At 41.7% G+C, this 19,648-nt stretch overlaps 1 protein-coding gene across 2 annotated transcripts in view; it reads right to left on the bottom strand.

The window, feature by feature from the left end:
- Window positions 1-1,077: 1,077 nt before the first annotated feature.
- MGAT5 (alpha-1,6-mannosylglycoprotein 6-beta-N-acetylglucosaminyltransferase) overlaps window positions 1,078-19,648 on the bottom strand; it is a 100,981-nt gene continuing 82,410 nt past the window's right edge. For both annotated transcript variants that reach the window (XM_041473027.1, XM_041473026.1), the window contains exons 13-17: window positions 15,551-15,697; window positions 12,794-12,910; window positions 11,980-12,054; window positions 9,471-9,628; window positions 1,078-8,281 (exon numbers count right to left, since the gene is read on the bottom strand). In XM_041473027.1, the coding sequence (XP_041328961.1) occupies window positions 8,083-8,281; window positions 9,471-9,628; window positions 11,980-12,054; window positions 12,794-12,910; window positions 15,551-15,697 (696 nt within the window). In that variant the 3' untranslated portion in view covers window positions 1,078-8,082. The remainder of the gene's footprint in view (window positions 8,282-9,470; window positions 9,629-11,979; window positions 12,055-12,793; window positions 12,911-15,550; window positions 15,698-19,648) is intronic.

The following is a 19,648-nucleotide window of genomic DNA, read 5'->3' on the forward strand; positions in this document are numbered from 1 at the left end:
GCTGGTAGTTACTGATTTCTGTACTCTTCTGATACTACAGTACTCAGTTATGTGTGGCCACGTTAAAAACAAAAAACCAAAACCTCAACAAACTTAGAAAAAGGTAATATTGAAAAAAAATGAGCTGTTGCTACACTCTAGTGTGGTTGTGTGTGTTTTTTTTTAACTACATTGCAGCTGTGTTACAAATGTTTTTTAAACAGATAAAGAGCTGTATTTTTTTAAATTATTATTTTTTTCCACTGCATACTGCTCCTGCATTAATTGCTCTATTACTCTTGGATGCCTGCACCAAAACCTCTCCACATTCCCAGCAGCTGACAACAGAGAGCCCTTCCCTCACTCTTGGCTGGGCTAACAAAACCTGAGGTGGGCAGAAAAGGCTTGTCAGCAGAATGGGTGCCACTGAAATACCCTGACAGCTCCCCTGGAGAGGTTTCCCTCTGGCATTCCTATTTGTGCAGAGCTGCCAAGGTGATTTCGTGTGGCACCTCTTGAGGGCACTGAATGCTCACCCCAATCCCACGTGGGCCAAAGCTTCGTGCCTGGGTCCTTGTTCCTCATGCAAATGTTTCATTCCTGAGTGCTTAGCATGTTAAATTGGATCCTGCAGGAGAATGCTCTCTAAAGCTGCTCTTTTACCACAGTGCAGCTCCATCTTTCAATTCCACAGTCGATTGTGCCAGCAGGTCTTGCAGGCCTGAGAGCCACTGTGCAATCCCAGCCTCACTTTCCCTTTCTCCCAAATTTACAGCGTGCTGTAAATTCAGTGTGTGCTGTAATTGAGTGTGCTGTAAATTAATAGGAAAGCAGGAGTTTCTAACTACTGCTGTGACAAAGCTGCCTCCTGAAAGGAGGCTTGATGTAACCCATTATCCAAGCCAGGTTTAAAACAAAACAAAGCAAACAGTTCATTACTCACCTGATGTTCTGCTGGCTACGGTGTGGGACTCACCTGTGCAGAGGTGGGGCAGCAACAGAAACACCCAGCTGCAGAGTTGGAAGGAGCCCCAGAAATGCAGTTTGGGATAAAAGGCAGCTCATGGCATTCCCATTTAAGCACAAAACAATCATAAATCCAAATCACACAAGAAAAAAGTTTATTGAAAAATAAATTCTCCCTAGTTTTTTTTTCTACAACAGTGAAAACAAAGCATTTTTCTATGCCATTAAAGTACAGACATTTACTGTTCTAAAAAAAAAAAAATTAAAAAAACCTCTCATCCTATTGAACCCCAGGAACTTGGCAGTATCTGAACCACTGCGTTCTGTTCTGTTTGAATCCAACTGCTTGAACGTAATATAGTGGAACACAACCGTTGAAATAAAACAAAGGATTAACCTATTAGGGGAGAATTCAAACCAAACACCCCATAGTACCAGCCTGATCCTGAAGTTCTTGTGTCCATTTAAACCCCTCATTGACTCCACATTATTGTTTGCAAAAAGCAATATTTAATTCCAGTGAATTCAGTAGGGTTTTTTCCCAATTTACACTGCTACAGGGCTTATTCAGACTCTGACCCTCTTCACCCAGGAAGAGGAAGACTCCTCCAGGGAATGATGCAGACCAGAACCCAAAGAGCTGCCTCAAATAGCACTCTGGAGAATCTCCTCCCTGCAGTGGTCAGCTCAGCAAGCTCAGGGGGATCAAAGTCTCCAAGCCCAAATTAGCTTTGTAAATATTCCCTGATATTTTTTCTTTTGGCTCTCTTAGAATCTTCAGGGTAACTTTTCTTACAAAATTTAGTCTCTTTTTCCCTTTGGTAAAAACTGCCATTTCCTCCTCCTCTCCTGCATTCCTTGCAAAAACCAAATTAAACCCACGACTCCTTAAAAATATTTTTCACTGTTACTGTACTGCAACAGACCTGATAATGAACATAAATTAGTTCTGGGTATTACACCATTAAAATTAACTGCCTTCAGACAGCAATTTTACTTGATTTATCGTGTGCCTATTTGATACTTCAAACTACTTTGCAGCTGCTGGAGCCCGAGCCAGGTCGTGTTTCATGCACTCGTGCCCGGATGGCTCCAGGAAATGCCAGGCGTTATTTACATGCTCCCCTTAAAGCCAAGGATTTGGTGGCTCCTGCAGGACCCAGGGCTGTATTTGCAGTGACAATACAGATGTGTTTTCCTGCACCAGAAGCAGCCACGTGCTTTGGTGGCCATGGGGACAGCAGGGTCTTCAATGCTTCAGTTCTGTGAGCCCTTATACGAGGTGACAAATTCTGGTCCCATGCACAGCTCACTTAAGTAAATTGCACCTGCACTGAACTGCCCAGCAGAGAGAAGGGTTTCAATCACTTGAGCACAACTGATTTTTTAATGCAGTTTCTGTGTGTCAAGGGTGAAGTTATTACTTATTTTATCAAAACTTTGAGGACCTGGTTTTATTTACTCATTTAATAAACAGGTGGCTTAGTGCTCTTGAGAGAGGTCTGCTGAATTAAAACACACTTTTGTGCATTCTAATTACATGAATATGCAAAGGATGACACTGTTAAAAATGAACAGGTCCCAACGTGCAAGGCACATCAGCAATGGTTGCACTTTGTTGCTTTTCCTGGAAGAAGAAACAACAAATTATGCCTCACACCTGAGGCACTCTGGGGTCCAGCCTCTGCTATTTTCAACACATTCCTACAGTAAACATTTTACACTTGATACATGGAGTTGCTGTTTACACATTCCATTTAAATGTAAGTATATTTGGAAGTTACAAACTAATTAAAAAAAAAACCCCAACCCTACAGAACTGCTTGAAAATGTGTGGATGAGATTTAAGTCACTGCCCATAAAATGGTGTGTTTTGATGTTACATTTAGAGCAATATTATTAAAGCAGTTCTCAATAAAATCCTGCTTATTCCTGGCCATTTCAGCTCCAATGAAAACACATCCATCAGTGCATTATTCTCCTTGAGTTTACAGCATTCCCTATAACAGTGGGGCCAAAGGAGATGGAAAGAGATCACAAGTGAGAAGTTGAAGGCATAGCAGCTGCATGACAAACATCACACGGAAAAAGCCATGCCAAATGTTAGCACCCCTGGAAAAAAGACTGGGAAATCAGAAACTGGTAAGTCCTGGTCTCTCTAAAAAGAAACAATAATAAATTCTATCTCTCAGACTCCCTACTGTTGACTGAACAGCAATTTAACCACATTTTCAACTAATACCTTAATAATTAATCAGTAACATCAACTTAGTCAGAGCTGATCTATGTTGTGACAGCAAGAAAAACTGGTTGCTGATATGTGAATAATATGCCCTGGAAGTGTTAGGTCTTTATCATTTAAGGTACAGTGCTTTACACTTATTAAAAAGGGAGGGCTGATTCTTTAATTTTAAGAAACATTAATGGAGGAGTTGTGCTATCACTGAAGCCAGGGGGAGTCACAAAGTTAATGAGCCTTGGATGAGATTATATCCGGCCCAACTCATCCCAGTTAATTTATTTTACTAAATCTGGTCCTGAAATGAACTCTCAGCAAAAGACATACCTGAGAAAGCAATTTGGGTTTTGTTTACATGAACAGTGCTGCAAACTCAGAAATCACTTTGCAATTCAGATGGGCCATGCACTCTGAGAGGGGAGGGAATGTCGTTCTTATTAAGGACAAATCAAGGATGCTGCCTAGGTTTTAAAGGACAGTGGTGCAACCTGACAGCCTGATTTGGAGCTGATGCTATCAAGAGACAGTTTTAATGAGTCTGAATTCTTGATAATCAGCAAGGTGCAAAGGCTGACACAAAGTAGCTGGGAGCAGAGTGGAGCTGGGAAGGTGCAGAGTCCTGGCTCTGGCTACAAGCCCATCCCTACTGAAATCCGATCAGCAGCTGCTTTGCAAAACACTGTTGCAGAAAAGTAGTAGCATAAAAAAGAAAACACATCTGCAATAAGCTGACCAGTCCCTGCACACCGAGAGCTGCAGGTTCAGCTGTGATAAAAGGCCAGTATTGTCTGGTAGCACCAGGAACCGCCCCGTGTACATCCATGCAGAGACATCTTTATCTGAAAAACCAACACCTCCCAAACCTCAATGCGGATCTTCAATTTTCCTGCCCATCAAATCAGCTCTGGCTGTTCCTGGAGGTTTTCTGTTATCATTGTCTCCCTGGGGAATGTTAATGGCTTTCCTTTGCTCCCTGGTCATTGAACAGACATCCCGTCCCAGCAGGAGCTCTCATGCCAAATCACAGATTCTCACTAAATTGCATTCTGCTTGCAGAAGCAATGTTTTGCAGGAATTATTAAAAGTTATAGTATATTTTATCTTATTAACCCTTATATAGTTTTAGAACAGATTTCCCACTACTTAAAAACATTCAAAATTCACACTGCTAAGTTGTAGAGTCATCAGCACAATTTACCTGGAATTAGTGTTCCATTATACTTGTTCAGACAGTGTCCATATTCCAAACACATATCCAAACCCCAAAGAAAGTAAAAAAGGCACATAAACATTAAATATTTGTAGAAACATAATCTGATATGAACAAGCAAACACACTGCTGCAACTATAAATTACAAAAAGAAACATAGAAACTAAGCAAAAAATGCAAAAAGCAACTCTATTTATACATGTGCAAATCAACTTGCATATATGAAATAAATGAGGTTTTTATTGGCATTTTTAAACAGTGTGTATTTACCAACTTTACCTTTCAAAGGCAAGCCTTTTATGTTAATTTTAATAAATATGTAAATGCTTCTCTCAAGTTTTCTAATCCCGTAGGAACAAGATTTTTGAAAAAAACTAGGTCACATACAAAAATACAAAATTTTAAAACAAAGAATGTCTTGATATGAGAGATATGTTTAAAAGCTTGTAAAATGGTTTTTGTATTCAACTTTTGACATTTTTTTTCCCCATCAATCGCAGATCAATATATTCAAATGCAGTCATGCAAAAACCTGACTTCTGAGCAAAGGAAGCTGCAAGCTCTACTGTCAGACTGAAAAGAGCAGCACGGTCCCCTCTCTGATGTCCTTGCTTGAGTGCAAGAACAGGACTACACACATTTATTCTTCCATTAGGAAAGAAATTAGTTCTGGAACTTGGACAGAAAGCTGCCCCCTAGCCTGAAATGTGGATATCTAAACCAGGTTGTAGTAAATAATTGAAACTCTTCACTAGTCCCACATGGATTTGCCTGAGTGTTTATCTGCAGAAGGAGTCACTAATGTCTCAGTGCACGGGGAACGCGGCTGTGTGATGGGGAGTGTGTGTGGAGCTCAGCGAGCAAGGCTTGCAGAGTCTGCACTTACAGAGCTCATGATAGTCGCCTTTCACAGGAATATAGACTGAAGCTGTAGGTCTTGATTTGTTATTCTTCAAGATTAATGAGTCTTCTCTAGAGTTTCAGTGGAAATAAGATCAGAGACCACTGACTCTGAAGCCAATTTGGATGTTCTGTCCCTGGCTGAAGCGCAAGCGGCATTTTTGCCAGAATGTACAATTCAGTTCAGCAGACTAGAAACAGTGCTACAGCATGAAAAAACAGCTTATAATAAACTCTCCCTGCTGTGGTAAAGGCAAACTTAGCATTGAGCAAAGCACTAGACCAGAAAATCTTATAATAACAAATACCAAACCCCTCCCATCTTTAAAGGTTTAGAGGCAAAATCAAATGCAATATGTATTGCCATGTGGGCCTTACAGCAGGGGGAAGCAAGCAAACATGTATTTACAGCAAAGAATTACACTACAGCAAAACCCACCTTTTGCATCCTTTAAGTGCACACGCACAAATCTTTGTTTCCAACATAATTCTGTGATATCCCAGTCCAAATCAATTCCTGCCTGAAAAACTTCAGGCTGAAGACCAGTCCTGCTGTTGCCTTTACTTTCAGCACCAGTTGGAAGTTCATACACTGTGACAGGCAGGATTTTTAGTTGCACAAATATGCACAGGTATGCAGGGGATATTTTATATAAGTACAGAATGAATTGCTGTGCCTGCTCAGACCCATTTCCAGTTGTCCTCCCCCAGCTTTTCCAGGGCAGTGAAACTGTGGTAAACTACATTTGTGCTGACTGAAGCAAATGCTGAGCTGTGGCAACAGGAGGGATTTTCATACTGGTTTGTGTTTGTTTGCTTTTCATACAAAATTTTTGCCTCCCATTAGAGAACCCAGCTGTTCTGTTTCTGGAAAATTAATCTAAAATACAGCAGATTTTCACATCATCAAACCAAGATCTTGGTGACCCTGCTGTTCAACAGCTCCCACAGACCCTTTTTGGATACTCAACGACCTCCTGTGTTGTGCAGACAGATGTTATGGAGTGTTACAGGGTAGCACTGGCAGGAGTGTTGAGGCAGGAAACCAAATGCTTGAAAAGACTCATTCACCGCCTTTAAATTGGAATTTAAAACATAGACTGTTCTGGAGGATTTATCCACTGTGCAATAGCATCTCCCTTGCCTGGTCTATGGTAGGTCACATCCATCAATATTCCCACACAGATAATGAACACTACTTACCAGAAAAGTCTGAACCAAGTAGATATGTCTGAGAAAGGAAAATGTAAAGCATCTCTGCCTTTCATACTACCTGGTAATCTTTATTAAAAAAAAATAAATCTGTGCTGATTTGAGGTTTTATTCCAGCATGGTGAGAGCATGTCCAAATTGCAAACCTACAGACTCTGACTGCAGGTTTGCTTCTCACTAATCTTAACATGAACTTCCTGATTACAAATGGTGCTGTCAAGCATGTTGCCTTCTGCTGAAAATAACAAAAATTACCTCTGTGAAAAGAAGGCAGTTTAGAGGAGTTGCTTCTCTCAAAAAAAACCAACCAACTTTGATTTAAATTCTCAACTCTTGAATTGTTTTCTTCTAAATTTGTAATTGGTGTGCCTGATCAAAAGGGAAGAAGAAACAAGGAACAAGTAGCCCCCTAAAACCAGAAAAACAATCAAAGAACCCAAGAGGACTGATTAATTATTTTCTTTTCAGTTCTTTGTCTCCTCTTACTTGTACTCCAGAAAAAAATTTCTCTTTAAAAACCTAGCTAGTTGTGCAGACATTTTACATTTCTACCATACAATAATTATAGTTAGCTGAGTTTAACCTTTCTATGCCATTCAGCAACACTTTAACTACTGGAAGCTGTAGCAAACTGAGGCTCTAAGGATAATATTGCTCCAATGATGCTGATACTTTTTGCTTCACACAGTATTTCTAGTAGACAGACTACAACAGAAGCATGGGCAAATTCCGAGGATTACTCCCTAAATGGGACCAGTAAACTGTGATGAGTCCATTCCAAAAATGGTTGTGTGTTTTTGTAGCATTTCCACACTGAAGAATGCCACAACCCCAGTGAGCTGTGCAGTCACCAAGATGTGTCACACGCTGGCAACTGCCTATTTGCTCATTTGTGACACTCTGCTTAGGCTGCTCTGCTGCAGCAGCTGTGATGCAGACAATACCTTGTTGCATACAAATACTTAATTTAAAAAAAAAGGAGAAAAAAAAAATGGGCCCAAATAACCCAATAGCAGGGTACAGAGCTCTCTCATGATTCCAAACTCTTGTGAACTAAACCACTTTGTAGCCATTCAAGCCAAAGCTGTACCCAAACCAGTGCACCTTGAATAAAATGTTAGTCCTCCTTCCCCAGCACCCCCTCCCTCAAGCACGCTTTTTTCAATTTTCTACTGGAATGAAGTTGAGATCCTTTAGCTAACCATGATGGGGGATGTCCTAACTCATTAAAAAAATAGAAAACACTTCACCCAAACAACAAAACCAGAAGTTTGATGGGTCTGGAAATTTTCTACAAACTATTCTGTGCAGTCATCTTCAAATCACTGTCGAACACGAGACTCGTTTCTCTTCGCAAACAGCTGAAGGAATCTGAAGAGTGACACTGCAAATGTCCTTACAGGAGGAGAAGATCAGTTACAGCTGTTTATTATGAATCCCTCCTCTCTTAGTAGATAATTCTGCCCAGCAATGATAGCTCTGCCTGCAGTGGAAAACCTGGACCAAAGTGCAGGAAGTACTAAGGAACTCCTCTCCAAAGGCTCTCTGTCCCCAGCTGGGAGCAGCCCTGCTGCTGCTATAGGCAGTCCTTGCAGAGTGCAACCTGCCCCTTGATATAGTCCCTGCAGGGGCAGATCCTTCTGTGGGCAGGGTGGGAGCCAGCACAGCTGAACAGTAGCAGGTCACCTTGGAAAACACAGTGCTTCCTCCTTGCATCAAAAGAGGGGACCAGGATATCGTTTGCAGACTCCATGGTGAGACATTCGATATTATACCTAAAAAGCAAAGCATGTGATCTGCATCACACCTGAGTTCATGAGAGTTGGCTACAGTTTTCAACCTTCCTCACTAAAAATAACAAACCCTGCTCTACTGGATCCTAAATTGAGCGCATTTACAAGTGCAGCTTTCCAGAACATGACTTTTCTGCTGCACAGATTCTCTCTGCAGAGGGCAGTGTAGCCTTTGCAGCTTTACTGTTTCCTAAAGATTAATAGCAGAAGACCTTAAAGAGAAAAAAACTGCTCTTGACTATTCCCCAAAACCTAATATTTAAATACACCATGGATTTTCAGTAGGGCAGACTCAAAGCATGTGCAATCAGAAGATATTCTCTTTGACTTCAGGAAGTCTCTTCCCCAGGGAAGCCCCGCAGAGCCAGGCAGCCCTGGGCAGCTGGAGGTGGGTGAGCTGGGGATGAGGGATGCTGCTCCTGGGCTCCAGGGAACAGGGCCTGCAGCTCCCAGGAACCAGCCAGCAGAAAATGAAAAATGCCAGTTGCCATTTTCTGAACACAAAGCTTAAGCACCAGGCTAGCAATTCCAGCAAAACCTTGTTTTTCACTTATTCTGGAAACATTGGTAACCTTCAGCATTTAACAGACAGGTTTTTTCCCACAGGATTATGATTTTGTCTAGACAGCTAGAAAAGAAAGTTTTTATATGAGCTGCTTCTGAACTCCACTGGAAATTACAACTTTTCAAAGCAAATAGAAACCCCAAAATCTTCTACAATGTAATTTAGCAAAAAGTGGGGACAGAAAACCTGGAAAGAAGATTCCCCAGCAGCCATTTGTGAGAGCCTGGTTTTGAGGACTTTGTTTTCACTCTGAGAGGAGCACAGGCACATTTCCAAAGAGCACCTGAAAGCAGCATTCCTTTCCTTAATGCACACTGGTGAGTTTTACACAACCAACACCTCCAGTGTACCAGGGCTCATAATTCTGTACCCCAGACAATGGTGACAGAAGGGCTGTGGCCCCCTGTGCTCCTGGCAGGGTGCTCTCAGCAGTCACCACTGCACACACTCCACAAAGCACTGCCAGGCCCTCACTCACAGCTTGCTGCAGCCAGAGCTGCTCTCCCCACCTTCCCTTCTCACAGAACTTGTACTTTAAATTCCAAGTGTGGTAAAAATCAGCTCAATAAAGAGACCAAACAACATATTTGTGCTAGAAATACTTACCTAAGCAGAGCTTTGTCCTTGTTAAGATGCTGGAAGAAGGAAGGCTCACAGATGAGCTGGCTTTCCTGACAAACTTGCTTACAGGATTTTCCAGGTTCAGCAATTTTGACTTGAAGGGCACTTAATGGGGGCCACATCACCTGCCCGTGACAGAAATCCTGCAGTGACAGATCATGTTTTGTTATGATGGGTTCAGGCAACATTTCACAATACTCAGACTGTATTTTAACACTTGGCAACTCTCACAAAAAGATGACCAAATAATTTGGGCCTGGTCCATCATGGTTTGCTTCCTCTGGACAAAACCAAAACCTGTGTGAACTGATCCCTCACTGTGACCCAAAGCCCCCAAATTCATTTACCAGTTCTCAATATCATCTTGAGCTTTTTTCGTTCTGTTTTGATTTCCTCTCCTGAAGGAGAAAGTTTTCATACTTCCAAGTCTAACCACTAATATTATTCAGTCACGAATCACAAAGTATCCTGAGTTGGAAGGGACCCACAAATTTCAAGGTGAAAGGAAGTGTCCTCCTTCATCTGTCTTTTCTTGCTCTTGGGTGAATGTTCTCACTCCCTTTGCCAAGCTCTGGGGCTCAGCTGAGCCGAGTCAGTTTTCTGACCTCGCAGAGTCCTGCCCCAAACATTTTCTGCTGGGTTATCAACTTCTCTGCTTGGCCACATCTTTCAAAGTCAGCGTGTCTGTTCCCTCAGCCCAGCCTGCTTCCTCCACCAGCTCCCAGACCTGGGAATCCCTGCTGCTTTGGCCATGCTTGCCTGGCTGCTCCTTTGATGCCAGTGCCAAAACTGAAGCAATCCCTCCTCCCTCTGGTTCCTTGCCTTGCAGAGCAGACACAACTGTGAGTGCAGGCACAGAGCAAGCAGGAGCAGGGATGGGTTCACCAGGGATGCTGTGACCAACAGCCACACTGGCAGGGGCAGGGCACTGCCAGGATGGAGCAGCTTGGACACAAGGCTGGTTTAAGGCAGCTGGAGGTGGCACTGCTGGGTGGGCAGCCCCAGCCCACAGCAGCTCCCTTACCTCAGACCATAGAGACCTTCAGCCCAGCTGCTGGAAGGTTCAGGGAGTTCACCAAACCTTTCTTGTGAACATTGTCGTCCCTCCTGACCCTGTGCCAAGGCCCCAGAAAGGGAACTCTGGACACCTTTCAATGCTACAGCTCCACTGTCCATGGAGTGACCAGTGGACAGTGTACCTGGCCCCATCTCTTCACACAAACATCCCCTGAAGGCCCCACTGTCATTGTTGTGGCAACCACACAACCACTGAACCAGACCAATTCTTTATTCCAGCATCTTTGTGCCCATTTCAAGCTTGTGCTGCTTTCTCTGTTCTTCCTCCCTCCAACACAAACTCGTCAAAATAAGGTCTCTATCTTTATTTTTGCTTTTTATTTCTGGTTCATCTGACATGTTAATTAGGCAAAGTGCTAAGTACATGCAGCTAAAAATTGTGCTTGAGCATCCTGGGAGCTGTGAAACACCACTAGCTTTTGACAATTAGTCAAAGCAATGAACAAAATTACAATATTCTGTGGATTTCTGAGAAGCACAACGGAGGGCTTAGCCCTTGGGGGAGGGCCAGAGGGAAGAGACAGGATCCAGCCATAAGTACCATCTCTTGATTGTCTCTTTTTCTCCCTTACATTGAGCTCCATCTCTTCCTGATTGACAAAAACTCCCAATTATAGCTAACTTGGGTAGAATAATCAAAAGCAGTAGTGATACTATTACAGGTTTTGTCATCAATACAGCAGCAAAAAGCTTGAAGTGTTTATTGGCAGGAAAGTGGGAATAACTGCTGTGTTAACTGCCCTCCTGACCTGGAGCTGTGCTATTCTTTAGGACTGTCTTTAATAGCACCCACCTTCAAAAATACAAGTGCAGACAGATGTCCAGTGCCCTTGAAAGAAATCCTGGCAATTAACTGACATAGCAGAGATAAAGGTTATCCCTATCTCTGTTCTGCAGCAGCCAGAACAAAAGGCAGAGCTGGCTACTGCAACAGATCTGGCTTGGGCAGAAGTCCAAACAAACACACAATTTCTAGAAACCAGGATCCCATGTAAATCTCTGCAGTTTATTACTCAACTGAACATCTTCTGCTGCTCTCAGCTGGCAGTAATGCCCAGGAACCAAAAGTCCTTTAAGTAACTGGGTTCCAAACCATTTAAATCTTTATTGATTGAAACTAAATACTTGAAAAATTTGCCCAGAGGCTGCAATTCTGCCCAGAGACTGCAATTCCATCAAAAAGTACCTCTGTATTTAAGTGATCCTTCTTGATCCAAAGCTTTTATGTGTGTACACAGCTAAGGAAGTCACATACACACTGAAAAATTGCTTTGCCTTTCTGCTTTCACATAATGCCAAGGTCTGCACAGCTACTATTCCTACTTGGACAGGAATAGTAACACTGAGAAGCTTTAAAATGGAGATGGTCCTCCCTTTCCAACATAATCCAAGAGTCATCCACAAGAGAAGTTCATACCTGTCTTTCAATAAAGGCGTTCATCCTCTGAAGCATTCCCTCACAGGTAAATTCATAGGGCAAATAAGGGTCAATCTGTGGAGACAGTGTGTTAAGGTTAGAGGGGTTTTTGTTTCAATCAACTTTGTTGTGCACCCTGTGGCAGCAGCTTCTGGTCCAAATACTCCATTATAGGTCGAGCAGCAAGAGAAAGTACTAATAAAGTCATTAACAAAGAATAATTTTACAAAACAATCAGCAGTTTTAGCTGATTTTTCTCCTTTTTAAAGGCAAGGGTACACTGCAAAGTGGCAGATGTAAGGCTAGCCTGAGACCCTCTGGGATTCCAGAGCTCCTGTTTTAACGAAGTTTCAGTTCTGAAGTTGAAGTGACAAAACAGAATGTGATACCTTTGAAAATTCCTTCATAATTTTCCCCCTTGAAGTGCCCTCATTGCCATTCCACACTGTAAGTGCACAAGCACTTCTGTGGGAATCTCAAGGCTACAAACTCAGAGTTGAGCAGTGCAGAGTCTGCAATGCTCTAAGAATCAACAAAGGAACTTCCTCACTGAATGCACAGAAAGCAGATTGCTGTATAATTAACATGTGAAATTCCCATTTCTATACAAATTCACCCACTCATTTTTTTCAACAACCTCACATATCCAGTACTAAAATATGAGAAATTCAATACCATAGATATGGAATAACAATTTTTTCTTCAATATCCTACCAAAATGCAGCACTCATTAGACTAACATTAGGAAGCACTGTATGTGCAGTACACCCTACACCCTCAAGTGCTGATAGCAAATTGAAGACACATTTCTCACCTTTTGATTCAAAATTGATTTCACGGCCTTCTCAACCTCAGAAAGATCATTGATGTCCACAGTCCACACATGGGGCTTCCCAATGTAAACTTCAGCATAGGGATGCTGAGATGTCAACTGGAAGAAGAAATTATATTGGTAAAAAATTAATGTGTAAAGATGTCCTTGCCTCTCACTCTCTTAATCAGACTTTTAGGAAGAAATGCACTAGGATAGTGCGAAAATTCAGAACACAACTGTCAGCATCATTCCTTCTGAGTTACTTTTCAGATTTTCTCTTTAATTTTAGAGTGTGAATTTAGCTAGAAAAGGAAAACTGAAAATCAGATAATCACAAGGCAGATATGTGCACCTCTGATTTGTGGCTTCAGTCCTCACAAAGACCCACATCTCAGAAGACTTGATATTTACTGAAACTAGCAGCACGACCCTGCTTCCCCACAGCTCATTCACAGAGCCACCCTCCTTCTTCACAACCTCTCACTGCCACAAGTCCTGCTTAGATCTGCATGGCTGGCTCCCAGAGATGTCATCCTCACCCTGCATCCTTCAAATTGCAAACATTTCCAGAGTTCTGTGAGCAACAATGAAGAAAGAGTAATTTTTATAACCAGGGATGAATTCTGACTTTCATGACTGAGAGAAGAGTAACGTGACCTCACCAAGAGTGATAACCAATATTTTGCTCACCACTTGGTAAGAAAACAGTATCAATGAATGCCCAAGAGGGTAACTAAGAAAAGCTGTTTCAGAGTTGCTTTCAGAACTAGCAGGACAGCTCAATAAGTATTTTTGTGACCGGTCACCCAGGGGTGAGAACGACATGAACACACAAAAGGGAGCAAAATCTACAGAAAGTCACACCAGCCTCAGAAGAAAACTGCATTTTCAATAAATACCAAAACCCCCACAGGATAGGTTGTTTATAGGCAGTGTTTGTACAGCTGCCTCTTTATGCTGCCGTTAGGATAAAAAGACACTGCAGAAGATCTGAAGCAGGAAGCAGGGTCTGTTGGGAAGAACCTTCTCCTGCACTAGGAGATACACTGTACTTGATCTTTTCTTCTGATCTGCCAGAAACTGTTGCATTCACTATTAAAAACCCCATTAAAAATGGCCAATGCATTTTGCCTGTGGAGAATAGCAACTTGCAAAGGTTACTTTACAAAACCACTAAACACAGACTTGATCTTCAAATTCATGTACGGATAATCATGTCACAGAACCACACAAACTCTTTTTGTTCTTCTTTAGCATTTGAAGAATGGAGAGAAGCATTTAAGGGCTTTCTCAATCCCAAAGAGCCAGTATATGGATTACTGGCATTTGGATCTAAATGCAGCTGTGAAGACCAGTCAGAGAAAATGTTAGTCTCAGGACAGGTCAGCAGGCCATGTGAAAGCAGCAATACATGGATATCTATGATATACTCTGGACTTGAGTAGTCAATAGGGATTATTTTTCTGTACACAGCATTTCTGTTAGTGCTGACATGTGTCATCAGGATTTATCATGGCATTCCAAGCCCTGAAATTCCCACGAAGCACTTAGATGGGTTCAGATTATTTACTGAGCCTGACCAGCTATGGTGTTTGGGCACAGATGAACTGGAACTGAGGGACTCACAGAAGAACAGTCTTGAAAGGTGTCAAGCCCAAGGAAAAAGTTTAAACAGGCTTTTATTCCCTTATTCCTGTCTCCTTTGTTAGCAACACAGACTGAGAGAAGGGGCAAGCTCCAGCTTGTACAGGACTTGAATTCAGTGTATAACAAGAAAGGCAATTACAGTTGTGGATGATAAAATTATAAGGAATTTATGTTCCTGATTGAAAATGGGAAATTGTCTTCTGCTTATCAACCAGCTGGTGCTGCTGAGGACACAATTTATATGGCCCAAGCATAACCTGAATCATCTGCATGTTACCTGAGAGGTTTCCCTTGATGTAAATACATAAAGAATATATGTACATACACTTATGAGCAAGCCATGGCCACAGACATGAGTGCTGATGTCAGAAATGGTTCTGTGACTATTAAATGTTTACAAGCATAGGCTGAATTTTACCTACCCTGAGTAAAAGAAAAATATTCCAAAGTCAGTGCCAGGATGAGGGGTTAGTTTACTTAGCTTCAGTTTTCTTTCACTAGAGCCTAAACACACTGACTGTTTTAAAAGCTTGGAGTTTGGTTTTCCTGTTTTCTTCAAGAGTCAGTTCTGCAAAAGCTTTCAGCATTTAACCACAACCACGGTGGGAGACCATTAATACCTTAACTCAACAGTGTCTTGAACAGGTCTTCTCTGAAGAAAAAAAAAAAATCCCAAAACACACATAACCACCCACAAATGCCCTTTTCATAATTTGCTTATACTCCTATTTACTTCCTGCACAGTACACTGCAATGTCTGTTTCTTCAACAAAATAAAAACACTTTCAAATGATGTATCAAAATGACACAATCTGTTCCTGGGCAGAACATCAGGTTTCCAAGAGAAACTTCAGTTTATGATGTTTCAATAATAAGTAGCAGAATGAACCTAATGCAAATACAGAGGTAAAGATTGAAATGGGCTAACAGCATTTTAATTGTCCTATAAAAACAAGGACTAATACCTCCTTCAATGACTACAGAAAAAAGCAGTTGCACACCTCTGGTCATAAACCTTGAACATTAATGCAATTTCTCCTACACTCTGTTACTAAAAGGAAACCCACAAGCATTTTCAATAAAAAAATTATCAAGACTGATGGAGCTTACCTCTCGGAGTGTAGGTTTTCCTTTGAAAAAGTCTGTGTTTTTGCTACTTTTTGGTGGGTTAAATCTTAAATTTAGGAAAGCACATCCATTGGCAATAGCCTCCAAGGGAGCTGGCCCTTCATATGGAAATCCAAGACCAACAAACAGCTGAAAAACACAAAACAAGGGATATTTTAATTTTTGTTATTCACAGAAAGCTAAGAACTAGCTTAAAAAAAACAAAAGCCCATTCTAAATGTACCAGCCTGAAGAAAATGCAGTGCTAAGAAGAAAATGGAAGAAATTCAACAGCTCCCCACCTCCCACCCAAGCAGTAATGGAATGTCCTGTAAAACTCATTTGACAATTATCATCTGTAGTGAGCTGAGGAGGTTTTTCATGGAGCTGAGGCAACAATAAACCCTTTTTGGGATTTTTTTTTTGGGCAGGGGAAAAAATTGGGGGATTAATTGGTGTTGAAGTGGAGCTGCTGGGGCTTTCCTACAGGCACAGGTTCTAAAGCAGCAATAGCTGCACCAGTGTTTTCCCGACTCCCAAACCAGCCAAGCTGCTGGCTCTGCCAACACAACACGCTCCTGGTGCACTAATTAAGCCGCCTAATTAAAACGGTAGGTGGCAGCAAACAGCAGCTCACTGAGGCAGCGAGAGCCCGAAGGGGCTTCAGAGGGTTCAACGCCTCCAAGGGAAGCCAGAGCAAAAATCCATCCCAAAGCTTTTCCTCCACCAGCTGAGATTCCAGGTGCTCTAGAAAAGGCACTGCTCTGCTCCAGTGAAAACACATTTAATGTTTTTTTGGAGTTGTCTGAAAAAATCTTGGCCCCCTTTCCTGGCCAAACATATCAAAACCCCCTGAGAATTAAATATAGGATTCTTCACCTTCATTTGAATGTTTGTGTATAATGGGAGAACTGCAAGCTCTGAGTTGGAACAGCAATTTCTCAGTACTGCTGCATAACAATATGTATATGTATCTATATATATCTACTGCTTTTATCAGGAAAATCAAGCACAACCTCATAACTGTGAGAGTCATGCAATCAGGACACATATTCAAGGAGGTCAAGGTATACTATTCTGCATTAAATCTTCTGCAACATGGAAATGAATCCCAGTAACAGAACATTCACAGCTGGAGGCTCTTCCTGGGAGCTGATCCTAACATTGATGCATAAACCTGTCGTGCAGAGGCATTGCAGCATCAATCCTCCCCAACCCATGGCAACAACAGTATAAATTCACAGTTGGCTCATTTTAGAAAAGCAAGTTAACACTTCTCAGCATAGCTGGGGACATGCAATTTGCACTGCATGGAGCTGAATATTCTAATTTCAGTTCTCAATATTCCGGTTAAAGAAGTTGCCCACTTGCAGAAAGTTTCTCAACTCTCTCACTGATTTAAATCTTACAGAACCTCTCCAGTGGCTGATAATAAAATGATCCGGAAGCTCTTTCCACTAAAGACAAATGATATAAATTCTGGTTTTATATATGGCATAAAATATACCACCTTTCAGTCAGAGAAATGCATACTACATATAATCTCAAAGAGGGAATTTACAAAAAGGTAATCTGTTGAAAACAATGAATTAAGGTCATGAAACTATTTCATGCAGTCTGCACATAAAATATTATTTATTTAAACTACTCCTTAGTTCAGGCAGAAGACCAGCTGAGAACCAGCAATTAAACCTATCTGAAATATCAATTCTCCTATGATCCTGTGTTTGTCTGTTATGTAGGGAATGCTGGGTTGTTTGCTTAGTTTTGCACTTTTTTAATAAACTGCTGCTGTGCACTGCTGAGTTCTGTGTCTGACTGGTCCATTTATTTGGGAGGAAGCTCCATGGGAAAAGAAACATGGGTTTGTGTTTTGACAGCACAGAGAGCACTGCCATCACTTAATCTATAATAAATAGCTTACCACCTGTTTCCCATCCATTTTCCAACCTCACCTCTGAGCAGCACTGTTCCCTTGAAGGAAGAAAGAAGGATGTGTCTGATCCCTAGAAAAGGGTGTGTGTGTGTGGCTGTGTGTGTGTGTGCTGCCTGGTGGCCTTAGGCTGCAGCCTGGCTCACAGCTGCCTGCAGCCTCTCAAATCCTTCTTTCAGCCCTTCTAACACCCTCCAGCACATCATCATCAAACCAGCTGAAATTCCTAAAATCAGTCCTGACCCTTCTCCACCAAGTTGTCCCTTAGGAAGTGTCCTTGCCCATGGCAGGGGGTGGAACCAAATGATGTTTAAGGTCCAATCCAGCCCAAACCATTCTGTGAGTCTCTCTACGATTAACGCTCCTTGGTTAGGGAGTCAGTATTTTCATCTGGTATAAAGAGCAAAACAGAAATATCTCACATGCCTCAAGAAAGTCACATTCATTATGATTAAAAGAGCAAATATTAGAGAACACAGGCCTTTTCTGTAACTCACAATGCTCTCATTTGCTAATCCTTTGAATTACATGCAGTTTGTTATTTCCAGAAAGGCTAAAACAATCTGTCAAGGTATTTCCTAAGAGCATGCAGCAAATACTGCAAGTCACTAACTCAACTGAAAAAAAAAAAAGTAGAAATAATAGTCAACCATTTTCAGGTACCAGTGAAGCAAACATCATCCTCAGTACAGGTGAGGCCATGGAGAAGACAAGGCTCTGTCCCACAGAGTGAAGATTTAGACCAGGCTGTGCTTCCCTAATTTGTGATGTAGCTGTATACTGCTGCCTCCAACACTGCAGGTGCTGACAGGTTAATTTCTCATCAGATGGAGACCTGGTAACCCAGCCCACAATGGGAAAGGCACCTGCACCTTAGGGCTGAAGATCCATATTGCAAAACTCCAAATGTGACTGTGTGGGTAACACCACCGTGGGTACACCTGGCTAAAAATATTAGTCCTGATCTCACTCTGTTAGTGCAGCAGAACTGCTAGGCAGAGAATTGCTTTATGCTTTACTCGTTGATTAGTGCTTGCAAAAAATTCATAATCTGTTTTTGAGCATTCTTCTCACCTTTCCAATGTTTCTGAAAGCAAAATCCATTACTTTTCCTAGAGAGCTCTAAGTGGGCACACGGCACAGCTGGCTGTGCACGCTGACACCCCACGGAAGGTGGTGATTGCCAGGAGGAAGCTACACTGTAAAAGTCTATCTAAAAGAGATAAGTGCCAACAAACACAGGAGTAGAGTGATCATGGAAACAGCAGTGTGGGGTTGGGTTTTTTTAACCCATTCCTTTTTAGCAAGGTCTGCTGTCCCAGTGTGTCTGTGCCTGTAGGTCTGCATGGGGCAGAGAAGGGGATTTGTGTCTGCAACATCACTGGCTCAACTTGAATAAAACTGAAACCCTTAACAGTTTGGTTTTCATAACAAAGGCTCCTCAGGAACCTTCTCCACCTTTGTGATGAACTGAACCTTTGACAGACTTTTGAGCTGGCCACCCAGCATCACACCAGCCAAGACACCACTCTTCTTGCTGCAATGTAAGGGGGCCTCTCACAGTGCAGTAGGTAAGTGGAGACATCTCTGACACAAAAAGTGACTCACAACCCCTCTCAGAACAAGCAGTATGGGTTTTTTTTTTCGTTTTTTTTTGGTGGAGTTTACAGCACCACATCAGACTACTATTAATATAAGTAAGTAAACATTATTCCTAAATCATAGCCAAAAGTATAAAGTGAGGAGTGAATGCTTTACTTCACTGACTGTAATTATGACTAGCTGAATAGTTAAGAAAAAATTTCATATTCCAGAAAGTAAATGCTGTAGTTCCACACACAGGAGTGGTTATCTTCTCCTCTCCCTTTTCTAGCATTACTGCACTTTATTCAATTTATTCTGTCAGACAGGTATGTTTATCACCACTTTGATATGCCTCCTTACTCAACTTATATATTCTCTTCTAAACTCCAGAACAAGGAGTATAGCAAAGGTTAACTATCTTGCTATATTCTTCTCATCAATACAAAATACTTTCTGCAACAGTCAATCCTTTTGTGATTCAAACAACTTGAGAACAGAATCACTAGGTAAATATCTTTTCAGCTGATTTTATGAAGTGTAAATATATATTCCTTCATAAAAGGCAATATGAAAACAAAGTTTGT

The sequence above is a fragment of the Pyrgilauda ruficollis genome, unplaced genomic scaffold (assembly GCF_017590135.1).
Source record: "Pyrgilauda ruficollis isolate IOZ18807 unplaced genomic scaffold, ASM1759013v1 scaffold3, whole genome shotgun sequence".
In the NCBI taxonomy this organism is placed as follows: Eukaryota; Metazoa; Chordata; class Aves; order Passeriformes; family Passeridae; genus Pyrgilauda; species Pyrgilauda ruficollis.